General features: G+C 34.3%; 2 protein-coding genes across 4 annotated transcripts; both read right to left on the reverse strand.

Moving 5' to 3' along the window:
* Positions 1-96: 96 nt before the first annotated feature.
* Positions 97-4,654, reverse strand: LOC137029247 (uncharacterized). The gene is made up of 4 exons (XM_067398820.1): positions 4,591-4,654; positions 3,604-3,918; positions 3,191-3,490; positions 97-218 (listed from the first exon to the last, which is right to left on the reverse strand). Exons 1-4 carry the CDS (start codon positions 4,646-4,648, stop codon positions 97-99), a joined length of 795 nt encoding a protein of 264 aa, XP_067254921.1. The 5' UTR covers positions 4,649-4,654.
* An 8,161-nt stretch (positions 4,655-12,815) lies between these two features.
* Positions 12,816-17,366, reverse strand: LOC137026187 (uncharacterized). Of its 3 annotated transcripts, XM_067393449.1 has the most exons (9): positions 17,134-17,366; positions 16,410-16,724; positions 15,995-16,294; positions 15,553-15,633; positions 14,757-14,831; positions 14,481-14,506; positions 14,309-14,383; positions 14,093-14,161; positions 12,816-13,918 (listed from the first exon to the last, which is right to left on the reverse strand). In XM_067393449.1, exons 1-9 carry the CDS (start codon positions 17,255-17,257, stop codon positions 13,829-13,831), a joined length of 1,155 nt encoding a protein of 384 aa, XP_067249550.1. In that variant the 5' UTR covers positions 17,258-17,366; the 3' UTR covers positions 12,816-13,828. The 3 variants fall into 3 exon arrangements, with proteins under 3 accessions (XP_067249550.1, XP_067249556.1, XP_067249564.1); XM_067393455.1 differs by lacking the exon at positions 14,757-14,831; XM_067393463.1 differs by lacking the exons at positions 14,757-14,831; positions 15,553-15,633.
* Between the last annotated feature and the right edge of the window lie 863 nt (positions 17,367-18,229).

Here is an 18,229-nt window from a genome sequence, read left to right on the forward strand (position 1 = left end):
AATTCGTCGGTCACTACTGACGTACGTCTCCGTTCCCTCCTTCAGGGAACGAGGGTTACATACGTAACCGAGACGTTTTATTTGGTGAATCTTGGGTCATTTCCTCTGATTCGGAGCGTCAGTGGACACTGATGAATGGATGTGGCAGTATCTACTCACATTGCTCTCTTTGACATGTTTTCTGCAGGAATCCCAGAATACGTCACATGTGTCAGCAGCTAAACATCAACAGACACATAAACAAATATGGTACATGTGAAAAATGACTGTTATCTTGTTTTTTTATTGTATACAAGTGCTAGAGTATATAATTATTTACCTTCATGAATTGGTCTTACCAAATAAAAAATAAAACTTACATCAGAATCAACAACTTCTTCTTTGCTATCTGAAAAATGTCACATAATAAAAATATTGGACAACAAATAGCACATCCACATTTCTTGATCAATGCTATAACTTAAAACTGTTGAGTTCACTTTTACTCCTGTTGTCATGAAGTGACTTTTTATTTAGAATTGTATTCTCTATAAAACATTTAATTTAGCCATCATTTCATCATGTACCCCTTTTTTTAAGTCTCTTGGGCTCACCAAGGCTGCATTTATTTGATCAAAGATACAGTAAACAGGGATATTGGGACATATTTTTAGAATTTAAAATAACTGTATATTTTCTGTATATATAACTTTTTAAAGGTGCCCTAGAACTTTTTTTTAAAAGATGTAATATAAGTCTAAGGTGTCCCCTGAACGTGTCTGTGAAGTTTCAGCTCAAAATACCCCATAGATTTTTTTAAATTAATTTTTTAACTGCCTATTTTGGGGCATAATTAGAAACGAGCCGATTTCAGGTTGTGGCCCCTTTAAATATCGTGCTCTCCGCCCCCAAAGCTCGCGCTTGCCTTAAACAGTGCATAAACAAAGTTTACACAGCTAATATAACCCTCAAAATGGATCTTTACAAGTGTTCGTCTTGCATACTGAGTGCATGCGTCGGATTATGTGAGTATAGTATTTATTTGGATGTTTACATTTGATATTGAATGAGTTTGAGGCTATGCTCTGTGGCTAACGGCTAATGCTACACTGTTGGAGAGATTTATAAAGAATGAAGTTGTGTTTATGCATTATATAGACTGCAAGTATAACGAAGCGGGACTGAGGCAGAGATCCATTTGCAAGCTTTTATTTACAGTGAGCATAGTCGTACAGGCTGGGTCGAACAGGAACAGTAAGGAACAGGCAGAGTCGTAGTCAGAGTACAGGCAGTAGATCGAGGCAGGCGGATAACATTCACAGAACAGTATACAAGGCAAGAGTCAGGACAGGCAGCAACGGGTCAATAAACAGGAACAGGCAAGATCAAACACGGGCAGACAGGAAACAAAGAAACGCTCAGAAATGACACACTGGGAAATCAAGACTTCGCGGTGAGGTGGTGTGTGTGACAGTCCTTTATAGCCCTGGTAATGAGTGGCAGCTGGGTGTGGTGATTAGTGTGGAGTGATTGTGAAGTGAGTGCAGTTCAGGAACAGACGTGATCGTGACAGCAAGTGTTTGATAATGAAAATAACGACGGCTCTTGTCTCCGTGAATACAGTAAGAAACGATGGTAACTTTAACCACATTTAACAGTACATTAGCAACATGCTAACGAAACATTTAGAAAGCCAATTTACAAATATAACTTAAAATATCACAATATCATGGATCATGTCAGTTATTATTGCTCCATCTGCCATTTTTCACTGTTTTCCTTGCTTGCTTACCTAGTCTGATCAGCAGTGCACATCCAGAAGTTCTGCCCTTGTGTAATACTAACTGCTCTTGTGTAATGCCTCGATCATGGGCTGGCATATGCAAATATTGGGGGCGTACACCCTGACTGTTACGTAACAGTCGGTGTTATATTGAGATTCGTCTGTTCTTCAGAGGTCTTTTAAACAAATGAGATTTATATAAGAAGGAGGAAACAATGGAGTTTGAAACTCAGCGTATGACTTTTCCATGTACTGAACTCTTGTTATTTAACTATGCCAATATAAATTCAATTCTAGGGCACCTTTAAGTCACTGATATCCCTTCACAGCAATTCTACAACCTGAAAGTGACGTTTAAGCTTATATTGTTTCAACTGTTTGTTATAAAATATTAGGAACTACAATAACCTACCAGCCTTTTTTGTATGAATCACCCAAAGCATAACAGCAGGAAGGAGAACGGCTAATGCAGGAATGATAACAACCATCACTAAGGGAAATACTACAGAAAGACACATTCAGGGTCAGTTGTGTTTAATTCACCTTGTTATTTTGTACCCTACATAGTACTAGAGCATTTGGAAATGAGGTTCTTTCAGAGTATGGAATGTGTTTTGGTGTATGAACTGAATTAAAACAATAATTTGAATTATTTGAATGTCTGAACACAACATTAAGCTTGAAACACCCTTTTGACAAATTGTATTTAATCTTATTTTAAAGCTCCACAGACATGATTATTTAAGTTTTCATTAACACAGACTACAGATTGACATATTGTGTCTCAAAATTCAAAGATTTAAAGTCTCAAGCACACTGACAACACTTGTTATAAGAAAGTTTGTAATCCACTGTATACCCAGAGAGAAATCAGTTATATTTGAGAAGAAAAGAGACACTGTAAACACTGAGATTACCGAGTGTAGGGAGTTTTGGTGTGTTTGTAGTCGAGGGATCCTCATAGTTTTTGGTGTGGACCAGAATCACTGGTGTCACTGTATCAGATTGAGCTGTGTAGGATGAGTGTTAGTTCAGATACATCATTCTCCAAAATATGACAATTATTTAAAAAAAAAAAAAGTTAAATATACAAAATCTATAAAATTTTTATAGTATTTTTTTGTTTACTTTTTAAAATAAATTATTCTTTTTATATAAGCTATTTTTATAATACATCATTGTTCATTGTTACTTTTTTTCATAATATGTTGTTAATTTATTCAGTTTTAAATGTTAAAAATGTATTAGTGAAGGTAAAAATTAACATTAACATTAATAAATGCTGTAAAAGTATTGTCATGTTATTGCATTAAAGAATTGAACCTTATTGTAAAGAATTCCCTCAAATTTAACAATATTTCTGACATTATTTCTATTTCTATTTCTATGAGGGCCTACTAAAACTGGTTTATAATATTGTTTTCTCACCTGAATTCTTGTTAATTTTTGTGGTTGAGGTCTTCAGTTCATTTTTCCTAATGAGACATCTCAAATCTCTATTGTAATCTTCATTCTGGAGTGTCAGATTGCTGATACAGTGTGTTGAGGAGAATGATATCTGATATCTGGAGTCTGTCATCACATTAACACCAGCCTGATTCACCCAGACCAGCTGAAGTCCCTCAGAACGGACCAAACTATCACAAGAGACTCCATCATAATACAACTGACAGGAGAGAGTCACAGAGCTGCCTGGTCTGATCTCAGTCTGTGAGGATGATGAAGAGACTGAAACAGAAAATAAGACAGAAATCACACTACAGCCTTCACTCTTTTCATTACACATATAAGTTTAATGGAAGAATGTGGTCTTTTTAAATTATATGCAATCATAAAATTACCAAGAACATGCAGATAAACAGGTGAATCAGTTCCTTGTTGTTTTCCATTCACATATTGTTGGCAGGAGTAAAGCCCATAATCTTCTTGTGTGACTTTCTTGATGTTCAGAGAGCAGTCAGACCCCAGACTCAGTCTCTCATGTCTCTCTATATTATTCTTCTTTATCCCTCCAGCAATCAGTTCAACTGCCTCTGCAGAATGTCTGGTATAGATCCATGTAGTTGATGTGCAGCCAGAAAGAGCATTATTACAGGGCAGACGGACATTTTCACCAGAACTGCTGAACACATGACTCTCATCCACTCCACTGGTGCCTGAAACACATACATCTGAGTGATCATTATGCTGATCACTGATCATTATATTGTATAAAATAAAACCACATGAACAATGGTACATGAAGTAAAACATTTTTTTAATCACTCTGCTAGCCAGTATAAACCAGTGTTTTATCAGAGAAAACATTTGTAGATTTGTTAAAATCACCAACATGATCTTAATATGAAAATAAAAATGCATCATGTCTCAGCGTGCACCACTGTGTCCAGTGCGAGATACAGTAGTCCGGTTTCACAGACAGGGCTTAGACTAAGCCAGGATTTGGCCTTAGTTCAAATAGGATATTTATAGCTTTTATAAACATACCCTAGAAAAAAAAATACTGATGTGCATCTTGATACAAAACAATGGCTCATTGCCATTGGTCATATTTTAAGATATGTCAGTACAAACTACTTGCAGTTAAAACAGCTCAAACATTGTATTTTAGTCTTGGAGTATAGCTTAAGCCTTGTCTGTGAAACTGGGGGAGTATGTACACAACTCAGAGATCACAACATGAATAGCTTCAAGAATAAAGAGCTGATGTTCAAACAAACTCTTTACAAGTTTAATTCCACTAAACAAGGAACTGTAATAGCATGTTATAATATATGATATAATACTATAATATAATAGTCTTGTACAGGAAATATGGATTTCTTTACCTTTGAAAAATGGACAGAGAATGATCAGTCCCAGCAGACACATATGACACTTAACCATTTTATCATCCCTTTCTGTCTGTCCTTCTCTACATTATGTGGTCACGACTCTCTTTTAAAACATCATCAGCTCCTCCTTTCTTTAACTTCCTCTAACACGACCATCTGAGAGTTTAAAACTTGCTACAGTTGTTATTCAATTTGAATTTACTCAATTGAATTTACTCAAATTCAAGTGGATTTTACAACAAATTTGCCTTTTCACTCATGCTTAAAAGTAATTTACAGTACATATTCTCTAGGACCTGTCACTCAAAGGGACTTCTTGTACTCAGGGACTTTGAAATGAATTAACTCAAAGGGGAAATGTTAATAATTATTCATAACTCAATATGATTATTAATTATGATTAATTATGAATATGTAAATCTGTTAATCAGATTAACTGGATATAGCTACATTAAGCTTAATATTACAATCAATTAACCTGTTGTCCATTGAACACTCAGTGTTGATTGTTTATTAATTCTAAGAAATAAGAAATGCTCATTTCCAGGTTATGGAAAAATAACATTCCTATTGTACCGTACTACTCAGAGCATAGTCAGGATCAATTTATTAGCAGATGGAGTAGTCAGAACCAAACAGGTATTGTGCACAGTCTTTATTACCTAACTCACAAACACATAACTAAACTAACAAACACATAACATAACATACACAAGGGTCACACACATACGTAGGTCAGAATGAGTAATGATAGAGTCAAACCGGAAGAGGTACTGTTACTAGAGCTATAGGAAAAAGTCAAAGACAATCTGGAACGGAATCATCAGTTTCTTCAGCAATAGCAAGGGTATAACAAATCAATACTAAATCGCTGTTTAGTGTTCAAATATATGATACTTGCAAGATGTCTTTACACTGTAAAAACGACAACTCAAAAAAAAGATTTTTGCATTCACTGACAATAAAATTGCTAGTTGGAACTTGAACTATCTGTTGTAAGCCACTTGAACTCACTTTCAGACGTTTCTGAGGAAAAGTTCATCTTATTTAATAAATTGAGTTGATTTTATTTTGAAGTTGTAGTTGACACCCACAAAGCAAAATCCCCAGTGTTAAATTAACACCCAAAGTGTACATATGAGTCCATCTTGCCGGGTGTTAAAAAGTAACACTGAAGCAGTGTTAAAGTTAATGAGATAATTGATTGATGATTGAGTGATGATTGACAATTAGTGGAGACACCTGATGATAATAAGCAGAATCACTGAAGAAACAACAAGAGAAAAAGAGAGAGACACAACAACTACAACTGACTTACAGCCATTAAACATTATTACACTTATTATTAACCAGATTGATTTGATTTCTGTCATACATCAACAAAAGCTCTTATTGAGAATTAACAGATGTTTAGATGTTAATGTTTTAATGAAAGTTTAGTTTGAAGTCACGATGATGGTGAAAAGCATTTCCTTTAGTTGGGCTCTTGACTCTATTTATTAATATTAATTTATCTCTGGCTGCTCCAACTTTGTGTTTGTAGAGCACATTTGTTATGGCCAGAGAAACTATGATCTGAGCTGTGTTTCCCAAAAGTGCTGTGAGCCAAAGTTGATCAATTTAGATTTACAATGCTTTGGGAAGCACAGTCATAATGGTTGTGTTTTCTTATTGTGAAATGGCCAGATTCATTGGTGACATCCAGTATTAACTGGTGATATAGATGTAATATTATTTCTTATAGTAAATCGGTTACCACTTGAGATCCAGCAGAGCTTTTATAATCTGAAGGTTTTTTTAAAAAACAAAAAAAAAAAAAACACACAGACATCAAGAATCAGCATATGACCCTAAACAGTGGTGACAATAAAAAACAAAAGTGCTTCATGTTGCAGTGCATGATGGGAGCCACCAATCAAAATTTAAACTCAAAATAGTAAGTTATTACAGGGATGGTAATCTGAACTCAAAATAGTAAGCTTTTACAGACTTGAAAGTTCCAGTAACTTGAAGTAACTTTTTTTATAAAAAACTTAGCTGTCAGAACTTGAAAAACTTAGCTGACGCAACTTAATAATTGTAGTTCTTCAAAACTTAAAAAAATAACTTGATATCTTCAACTTAAAAATTCTGTGCAGTCGGTTGCCTTGAAAAGTTGAGTTGAACTAACTTATTCTTTTAGGCTGAGGAGCGTCGGATCTGCAGATTGAGGAAAGATCTTGAGGATTTTGTCTGAAGTTGTTGCCAGTCTTTTCTATGTTGGATGTTGAGCACATAGCTGGTTTGTAGGCCGAGGCCAGCAAGCCTAGGCCTACAGGCCTTGGCCTGAAGAGGCCTGCAGCAAGGAGACATCTGTTCAGTGGTCCCAGAAGCAAGGAAAGAGAGGGAGTGGCATTGTTCTCTAGCTTTTAACCTCTGGTCAAAGTTCAACCTCTTAAAGTTGATGTAGCCAATGAAGGTGTTGTATTTCTGGGTGACAACACACCCCCTGTCAGGGCTTTTACGTATGGACATACTGCATACACAAGCTTTTAAATCTTTTCGATACGAACCCATAGACACTAAACATGGCATTATTGAAGTTACTGTACCTTAAATGTATCATAAAACATACACATACATACGTGAATACAATGATTGTAATACAGCAACGGTAATAATGGATTCCATTTCCTGGGAATGTGCATGTTCATTTATAGAACAGTCTGTCTATACATTAATGCAAGAGAGTCTGTGTTATGTGTGGGTAATGTAGGAAAAATGCACGTTTTTGTGTGTCTCTTCTCTGCTCTCCATGCGGCAGCCACATTCTTTGGTGCAATAAAACACTAAGAACTTCTCAGGGGATGGAAGCCAGACCCCAGAGTGAGCTTAAAACTACTGGTTAACTAACAAATAATTGTGACTGATTCGTCTCAGTCATTACAACTTTTAGTGTACAGTTTTTCTGTTACAAGCTCAATATGTCACATCTCCTCTAGAGAACTGTGTAGGCTGTTGTTGATTGTGAAATGAGTTCTTCAGTGTGAGAACTTTCAGACTGTCTATCCCAAATATGATCACCTCTGAACCCAATTTAGAGACTTTTGCACTCAAGTCACTCCTTTTAATATTTTTCCACATGCCATTAAATTCTAGTTAAGTTATTAAAAAGGTGCTCACTATCCATGACTCTTAAAAATACTCTAAAATAATCATCACACTCTGCTAGTGTTCATGCAAAATTTTCTCACAATAAGTGCTATTTTTAGCCATGTGAATACTAAGAATCACAACACAGGATGACATTTTTGGTCTTTGGAGAAATTGAGACAAAAGTACAATTTTGTCTGTTTTTATAAACTTGTTGACCAACAAAAGCATATTTACACAGTATACACTGCCAATCACAAATACAAGAGTAATAAAAAAAAAAAAAAAAAAAAAAAACTTGATCAAAACTACATCTATAAAAGAGGAACAAAAGTTAAAGGATTAGTTCACTTTTAAATAACATTTTCCTGATAATTTACTCACCAACCATGTCATCCAAGATGTTCATGTCTTTCTTTCTTCAGTCGAAAAGAAATTAAGGTTTTTGATGTAAACATTCTAGTATTATTCTCCTTATAATGGACTTCAATGGAGCCCAAACAGTTGAAGGTCTAAATTACAATTTAAGTGAAGCTTCAAAGGGTCATTTTCGAAAAGAAAAAAAAATTGTAAAAGTATATGCTTTAGATAAACAAATGTTCACCTTGTAAGTGCTTCCGCCAAAACTGCGTTTCCGTATTCTCCAAAAAGTTTACGCTGTTTGTCCTACACCTTCCCTATTTTACTTACAGAAAAAATGTAACTAGTGCTGCGTTCGTTCTGTAAGTAGAATAGGGAAGGTGTAGGACATACAGCATACAATTTTGGAGAATATATATATCAATTCTAAATCGGACATGAGCTGCGGTGTAGGTGGAGTCGTAGGCTGTAAAATCATGAAGGGTTTGGTGCAGAGGTTGCTGGGTTCCTGTGACTCATCAAGAGATGTCTCTAAATATGGATATAGCTAAAGGACAAACACTTCTGAGAATAAGACACAAATAATCCATTGTAGTCAGATAATACAAGAATAAACAGCTGAGATGATATTAGGATATTGACAAGTCTTTAATGCGATTCATTCTTAAAGGCAGCATTCATAAACAAACGCATTGATCACAAACATTTTGACTTTTCCTGATTCTCTTCTCTCCACCAGCCAGTGAGTTTGTTTCCATGTGGTAAATTCTAGAAAGAATATCTTGAAATAAAAAACATGAGAGTTACTTATGTATTTCTCTATTCTATAAAATAAAATAAATTTTGTTGTGATAAAATCTCTTTGTGTCTATTTATTTTTGTTTTATTTGGTGAATCTTGGGTCATTTCCTCTGATTCGGAGCGTCAGTGGACACTGATGAATGGATGTGGCAGTATCTACTCACATTGCTCTCTTTGACATGTTTTCTGCAGGAATCCCAGAATACGTCACATGTGTCAGCAGCTAAACATCAACAGACACATAAACAAATATGGTACATGTGAAAGATGACCGTCATCTTGTATTTTTTTTTTTTTTTTTATTGTATACAAGTGCTAGAGTATATAATTATTTACCTTCATGAATTGGTCTTACCAAATAAGAAATAAAACTTACATCAGAATCAACAACTTCTTCTTTGTCATCTGAAAAATTATAACAAAATAAAAATATTTAGCAACAAATAGCACATTCAGGAAACATATTTAGAATTTAAAATAACTGTTTTCTATTTTAATATATTTTCAAATGTAATTTCTTAAAAAAAAAATCAGATAAAAGAAGATTTTTTAAGTCACTGATATCCCTCAGCAATTCTACAACCCGAAAGTGATGTGCATGTTTAAACTTATATTGTTTCAACTGTTTGTTAAATATTAAGAATTACAATAACCTACCAGCCTTTTTTGTATGAATCACCCAAAGCATAACAGCAGGAAGGAGAACGGCTAATGCAGGAATGATAACAACCATCACTAAGGGAAAGACACATTCAGGGTCAGTTGTGTTTATTTTGTACCCTACATATTACTAGAGAATTTGGAAATGAGGTTCTTTCAGAGAATGTGTTTTGGTGTATGAACTGAATTGAATCAATCATTTGAATTATTTGAATGTCCAGGCACAACATTAAGCAAGAAACACTCTTTTGACAAATTGTATTTAATCTTATTTTTAAAGCTCCACAGACATGATTATTTAAGTTTTCATTTACACAGACTACAGATTGTTATATTCTGTCTTGAGGCATCATTTTAATATTTCAAAGATTTAAAATCTCAAGCACACTGACAAACTTGTTATAAGATAGTTTGCACAAAGTTTGTAATCCACTGTATACCCAGAGAGAAATCAGTTATATTTGAGAAGAAAAGAGACACTGTAAACACTGAGATTACCGAGTGTAGGGAGTTTTGGTGTGTTTGTAGTCGAGGGATCCTCATAGTTTGTGGTGTGGACCAGAATCACTGGTGTCACTGTATCAGATTGAGCTGTGTAGGATGAGTGTTAGTTCAGATACATCATTCTCCAAAATATGACAATTATTAAAAAATATGGCATCATAAAAAAATATGACATGATTAAAAAAATGTTAATTATCATGCACTCACAATGAACAATAATTTATTTTAAAAAGTAAACAAAATTAAACAAAATAATGCCATAAAAAGTGTTATTCATTGTGTTCATTGTGAACTTTTTTCATATTGTTAATTTATACAATTTGAAATGTTAAAAATGTATTAGTGAAGGTAGAAATTAACATTAATAAATGCTGTAAAAGTATTGTCATGTTATTGCATTAATGAATTGAACCTTATTGTAATTGCCTCAAATTCAACAATATATTGTTAAATATATGCTTTTTATTTCTGCAATTCTTGAACACTCTGTTTATCACTCTGTTTGGCACTTTTTAAATACAGTTTGCATTATCCTACAATTACCATGAAGAACATGCAGATAAACATGTCCATCAGATCCTTGGTGTTGTCCACCATTTTGTTGGCAGACGTAAATTCCATAATCTTCTTGTGTGACTTTCTCGATGTTCAGAGAGCAGTCAGACCCCAGACTCAGTCTCTCACGTCTCTCTATGTCATTCTTCATTTTCCCTCTGGTAATCAGTTCAACTGTCTCTAAATATGTTAACCTGTCATAGTTCCATCCAGTTGATGTGCAGCCAGAAAGAGCATTATTACAGGGCAGACGGACATTTTCACCAGAACTGCTGAACACATGAGTTACTTCTGCTTCACTGGTGCCTGAAATACAGTAAATTTGGTTAATAATTATTCCATATGTTAATACAAAATCCTTTTTTTGCATACTTAAATTTTTTTTTTTTCATAGATGTTTTATAGAGCATAATGTGTTTACCTGTGGGAAATGAGCAAACAATTATCAGACCGAGCAGAAACATAAGACACTTATCAGCCATTTTCTGTTTCTGTTAGTATTCTCTTCTATTTAACATCATCTCCTCCTCTACTTGTAATTTCCCAGGTTCAGACAGACTCTTTTATTCAGGGATCATTCAATAATTTATCTGATATTGTCCATGACGTCCATGTAATGTGAGCTAATTCAACAGACCAACAAGCGTAAACCCATAAAGACTAGCATGAGTGTCCAGATTCTCACCAGCTTCTACAGTTGAGATCAATATAGAATTCAATAAAATGAAGCAACTTGCTAAAGTAAAGAAGAGGAACTACCAACAGGATTTTAACTGGGTTTAGAGATGGTTTTTGCTCTATGTGGGTTGAACAATGTGGTCAAACTTCCATGCTCAGCAGTCACATGTTTCGAAACAGTGAGGGCACAGCTCTGAAAACACATTATATTATATATATTATATTATAACACAGTAGGCATAACATGTAGCATAACACACAACCTTAAAGGTGCCCTAGAATTGAAAATTTAATTTACCTCGGCATAATTAAATAATTAAGAGTCCTGTACATGGAAATGACATACAGTGAGTCTTAAACACCATTGTTTCCTCCTTCTTATGTAAATTTGATTTGTGCAAAAGACCTCTGTAGAACAGGCGAATCTCAACATAACACTGTTACGTAACAGTCGGGATCATTAATATGTACAACCCCAATATTTGCATATGCCAGCCCATGTTTAAGGCATCATGCTGTGTTCATGTCACCTATGTACCGGAATCTTGAGATTTCAACACATGATGTTATATTTGGAGCTGTTTGCGTCCTTTTGATCCTTGGACTGGGAATTATGCGTTTCCATGGCACCACTATCAATGCCTAAATGAATCTACAGCAGTCAGGTGGTACAGCGGCCACGTGGTACATGTGGGAGCTTTCAGAAAAATCTGAGCTTACGAGGTCTACGAGGACGTGAACGCTTTTTACAAGCTAGTATTAACATCTGGATCTGTGCACAGCTGAATCATCAGACTAGGTAAGCAAGCAAGGAAAACAGCGAAAAATGGCAGATGGAGCAATAATAACTGACATGATCCATGATATCATGATATTTTTAGTGATATTTGTAAATTGTCTTTCTAAATGTTTCGTTAACATGTTGCTAATGTACTGTTAAATGTGGTTAAATTTACCATCGTTTCTTACTGTATTCACGGAGATCAGAGTCATGTCGTTATTTTCATTTTTAAACACTTGCAGTCTGTATAATTCATAAACACAACTTCATTCTTTATAAATCTCTCCAACAGTGTGTAATGTTAGCTGTTAGCCACGGAGCACAATCAAACTCATTCAGAATCAAATGTAAACATCCAAATAAAGACTATACTTACATGATCCGATAGGCAGCATGACGAACACTTTGTAAAGATCCATTTTGAGGGTTATATTAGCGGTGTGAACTTTTTTTATGCAATATAATATAGAGTTGCGAGCCTGGGGGCGGGGAGCGCGAGCATTTAAAGGAGACGCGCTGAATTGGCGCATTTTTAATTAAGCCCCAAAATATGCTGTTAAAAAAGTGAATAAAAAAAAAAATCTATGGGGTATTTTGAGCTGAAACTTCACAGACACATTCAGGGGACACCTTAGACTTATATTACATCTTGTGAAAAAGCATTCTATGGCACCTTTAAAAATTTAGAACTATAGACTTGCTGCTGCCATAAACAAACAAACAAACACCTTTAAAACAATGATTCCAAAGTACTTTATATGGCACATACATATACATTTAAATACATTCCTGAATACAGTAAGAGAACAGATAAGAAGAAGTTGCAACCAAGAAATTAAAGATAATTAAAAATGTAAACAACCCAAAGTAAAAGTTTAACAAAGTAAAGCAAAAATAAAAATGGTTTAATAAGCACTGCCACACACTTTTGGTTATTTGACACAAGAAACTACCAGGGTGCATCTGACATATCTGAGATAAATATTTGTATTAGTAAAATTCTGATGATTACAGATTAGTTTTTAAAGATGTTTTAAATATTTTCTGGAAAAAAATATAACAGCATTCATTTAAAATGTAAATTCCCATTTTAAACATTACCAGCAAACAAGAACAAGTTCAGTATCTTCTGTTTTTACTCAAAGACACAAAAACTTTTGTTTTAATTTTTGACATTTTTTTGCTCACGGTATGTTTTTAAAAACCCCTGAAATTTCATATGCACACTGCAATATCATATTTAAGAATATTTTAGTAAAATATAATTTGAATAAATGCTTAAGCAGACCTAACACTCACACTATCTACCTGGTATATTTATGTATAAGAGACATGCTAAAAGCAAGAGTACCATCTTTACCGTGTTCTTCTCCAGGAAGATACTGATAAACCAACTGATAAACCTTTTTTCCAGTTGGAGTTGGTTAGTCTTATTTCTATGAAGACTTAATCAAATCAAATAAGATAAAATTTCTGACCCTGACTACAGATTCAAAATAAATTTGAATTATACAAATATAATAATACAAATAATATTTTTACCCTTCTAATACACGTGGTTGAAAATTTGGTAAACATTTTTACAGTATTGCTTTTGAATTGTGTCTTTGTACCCTTTCACAATACATTTATCAAAATATTAATAATATAAATTAATATAAAAGTTCTGTTCCTTCACATACAAATATAGAATACTCCCAAATTCTCTTAGTAGTTTGGGAAAACTCCTTATCTGCTCATAATATGAAGGGGTATTTTATTCTACTTTTTCACAGAGGCGTAGAGTCCATCCTGAGCTGCACATTCTGCTCCTTTGATAGTAGCGTAAGTCACTCTGTCATTAGAATGATCCTGAAAGAACATCACAGATTTTGTCAATCAATGTGGAACCCACAGCTATTATTACTTCATTTATCTACAAATTCAGAGCTACATATCAACAGCAAAGGAGGGTGTTATTTTCTCTGAACAGGATTTTCATTGGCACTGATGGAAGAACAAGTGAATTTGGTGTCTTCTACTCACATTATCCTTTTGTACTTGATTTTTACTGGAAGAAGTAACCTCAGAATAGGTCACATCATCTGTCTGTTCCTAAACATCAATGGAAACATGGCAAATCAGGTTTAATACAGAAAAAACACATCCGTCACTACACTAATCTATTATAGAATAGACAAATATACATATAATGAATGAACTTCAAACTTAATTAAGTTTTAAGTCATTTTGTTCACTCACATTGGTGTTTGGTGTAGAAGGAATGGACATGTTGATTGTTTCGTATGTCCCTTTATGTTCATTCACATCTTTGACCTGAGATAAATAGTTATAAGGAACTGCATAAATTACAAACTTCATTGGACCTTAAAGTCAGTAATCCAGTCTAAACCACTGTGATTACTAAACTCACCACAGAGCTGTCAGTTCCTCTTTTATCTGAAAAAAGTGATGAAAAGTGATTTAATATGAGTACGTACATGCAAAACACATTGTTTCCAATGGCAATAACATTCAAATAAAAAAAGGCAAGAAGTTTGTTGCAGTGTTAAAATTGATGAGGAAAAAGTTTCTATTTTCACTCGATAACTCTTTGTGATTGGTCTCACAGGAGTTCTCAGCAGGAAAACATTTCAGAAGTTCATAGTTCAATATCCACATAATCCAGTTCTGTTATTCATACACTTACCAGCTCTTTTTTTATAGATTACACAGAAAACAGCAACAAGGACAACAGCTAATGCAGCAGCCACAGCAGAAATCACTATTGTCAAACGAGAGGACATAAGGAAACAGTAATATACGGGTGAATACGGGTACCAGCTGTAATGAGTGCTTTCCCTGATTTTTTGCCTCGTCTTGCCCTGGATTCTGGTTTGTAATTGTATTAAACATATTCTGCAAATGCATCAATGTCTATATACAGAGAAATACAGTGATAAAAACACCATTCTTTTCAATATTTCTGTGACAGTTTTTATTCCTCAAAGTTAATTTTACAGAAAGTTTAGATCTGGAATCAGTCCGATAGTATTCTATTCTATTTCATGGATAATTCATTTATATTATGCTTTATGTTCTAACAACATTTTTGAATTTTCACAGTAAATGTTTTGGGAATTTTGCCATAAAGCAGAGGTCTCAAACAGAGTTTAGCTCCAACCGCTCAAACTCATCTTCATTTCTAATTATTAAGACCTCGATTAGGGTGTTTAATTAGGTTGAATTAAACTTTGCAGGACAGGGGCCATCCAGGAACTGAGTTTAAAACTACTGCCATAAACTAAACAAACTGCAGAAAAGTAAACATTAAAAAATACTGCAGTCCTATGACTGATGCCCCTACTGCAAAAATATCCAATAAGAAAATGCACAAGTGTATTGTGGTAAAGTATTTTTTTCTGTTTTCTGTGTATTTATGATAGACAAAGCTAATCTGTAAATAACATCATATATTGTCATGTTGCTTGACCATCATTGTGTACCTTGTACAAGAAATCCTGATGTGTTTGTATTTCCTCCAGTGTTGGTGTGAACTGGAATTACTGTTGTTGTATCAGCTTGAGCTGTGCAGGATGAATGTTAATTCAGATGCATCATGCTGTTTAATATATGATCATATTTATCCATTTTGATTACTTGATCATCACATAACATAAAAGTTTCAAATTCTTGCTGTTATGTTTCAATTCAATTATGTACAGAAGAATTTGTTGGGCTCTTATTACTGAGTGTTGGAAGCGATGCTTTGAGTTCACTTTCAGGGTGAAAAACTTTTGTTTTTTGTTTTAAACCCTTGTTTTTTTCTGATTATATTACAAAAATTAACTATATTTTTACTATAATAAAACAGTTGATTTTCATAAGGGTAGTCCTTGACATTATATGACGATCTTTTAAAACTGGTTTATAATATTGTTTTCTCACCTGAATTCTTGTTACTTTTTGTGGTTGAGGTCTTCAGTTCATTTTTCCTAATGAGACATCTCAAATCTCTGTTGTAATTTTCACTCCGGAGTGTCAGATTGCTGATACAGCGTGTTGGGGAGAATAATATCTGATATCTGGAGTCTGTCATCACACTAACACCAGCCTGATTCACCCAGACCAGCTGAAGTCCCTCAGTACGGACCAAACTATCACAAGAGACTCTATCATAATACAACTGACAGGAGAGAGTCACAGAGCTGCCTGGTCTGATCTCAGTCTGTGAGGATGATGAAGAGACTGAAACAGGAAATAAGACAGAAATCACACTACAGCCTTCACTCTTTTCATTACACATATAAGTTTAATAAAAGAATGAGGTCTTTTTAAATTGACCATGCAATCATAAAATTACCAAGAACATGCAGATAAACAGGTGAATCAGTTCCTTGTTGTTTTCCATTCACATATTGTTGGCAGGAGTAAAGCCCATAATCTTCTTGTGTGACTTTCTTGATGTTCAGAGAGCAGTCAGACCCCAGACTCAGTCTCTCACATCTCTCTATATTATTCTTCTTTATCCCTCCAGCAATCAGTTCAACTGCCTCTGCAGAATGTCTGGTATAGATCCATGTAGTTGATGAGCAGCCAGAAAGAGCATTATTACAGGGCAGATGGACATTTTCACCAGAACTGCTGAACACATGACTCTCATCCACTCCACTGGTACCTGAAACACAAAACACATCTGAGTGATCATTATGCTATATATTGAATAAAATAAAACCATATAAACATACTGGCACACAAAGTAAAAGAATTAAAACATTCTTTTTGTTTCCTTTGCTTAAGGCAATTACTCTGCTAGCCTGAATAAACTAATGTTTTATCAGAAAGAAAAGAAAAAAAATTGTAGATTTGTTCAAATCACCAACATACTCTTAATATAAAAATAAATATGCATGTTTCTGTGTGTGCATTCAGAAAGAATAGTATGTACTGACACTATAACAGAGATCACAACGCTAATAGCTTCAAGAATAAAGAGCTGATGTTCAAACAAACTCTTTCCCAGTTTAATTCCATTAAACAATGAATTGTAATAGCATGTTTTGTAGAGGAAATATGGATTTCTTTACCTTTGAAAAATGAACAGAGAATGATCAATCCCAGCAGACACATATGACACTTAGCCATTTTATCATCCCTTTCTGTCAGTCGTTCTCTACAGTATGTGGTCACGACTCTTTTTTTAAACATCATCAGCTCCTCCTTTCTTTAACTTCCTCTAAAACGACCATCTGAGAGTTTAAAACTTGCTACAGTTGTTATTCAGTGACGTTATGGCAGTGCATAATGGAGAAATGCTGCTTCACAATTCTCTTTTATATATTTACTCACATTCAAGCGGATTTTACAACAAATTTGCCTTTTATATCACTCATGCTTAAAAGTAATTTACAGTACATATTCTCTAGGAACTGTCACTCAGAGGGACTTCTTGTACTCAGGGACTTTTAGCATACAGTTTTTCTGTCACGAGCTCAATATGTCACACCTCCTCTAGACAACTGTGTAGGCTGTTGTTGATTGTGAAATGAGTTCTTTGGTGTGAGAACTTTCAGACTGTCTAACACAAATAATGTTATCTCTGAACCCAATTTAGAGACATTTGCACACAAGTACATCACTCCTTTTAAAGTTACTTTTTCCACATGTCATTAGTTATTAAAACAGTGCTCACTATCCATGATTCTTAAAAAAAGTTTTTAAAGTATTTTGAAATTATTAACATTGACTCCAGTTTTAATTAAAATAAAAAATGAATTAAAGTGAAGTCCATAAAATGATCCCATGATGGGAACCCCTAAAGGGTGTATATATGAAGCAGCTCCAGAGCCTTTTAAGGTTCTAGTATTCTAGTGTTTTAACATAATGGTTATAATGTGCTTTGCTCTCTCCAGCCCTGAAGAAATACGCCAGATCCAGGGTCCTAAATTAAAATGAACAAATTAAATTTAGCCTTTAAATTTCACAGTGGCACATGTACCTCAATTAGTTGGATGTGTGTGTTGTGGTTAGTTCACCCAAAAATGAAAATTCTGTCATTTATTACTCACCCTCATGTCTTTCCACACCCGTAAGACCTTTTTTAATATTCAGAAGAGACCTCCATAGGGAGCAATGACATTTCTTCTCACAAGATCCATTAATGCACTAAAAACATATTTAAAT

Source organism: Chanodichthys erythropterus, chromosome 2 (genome assembly GCF_024489055.1).
Source record: "Chanodichthys erythropterus isolate Z2021 chromosome 2, ASM2448905v1, whole genome shotgun sequence".
Taxonomy (NCBI): domain Eukaryota; kingdom Metazoa; phylum Chordata; class Actinopteri; order Cypriniformes; family Xenocyprididae; genus Chanodichthys; species Chanodichthys erythropterus.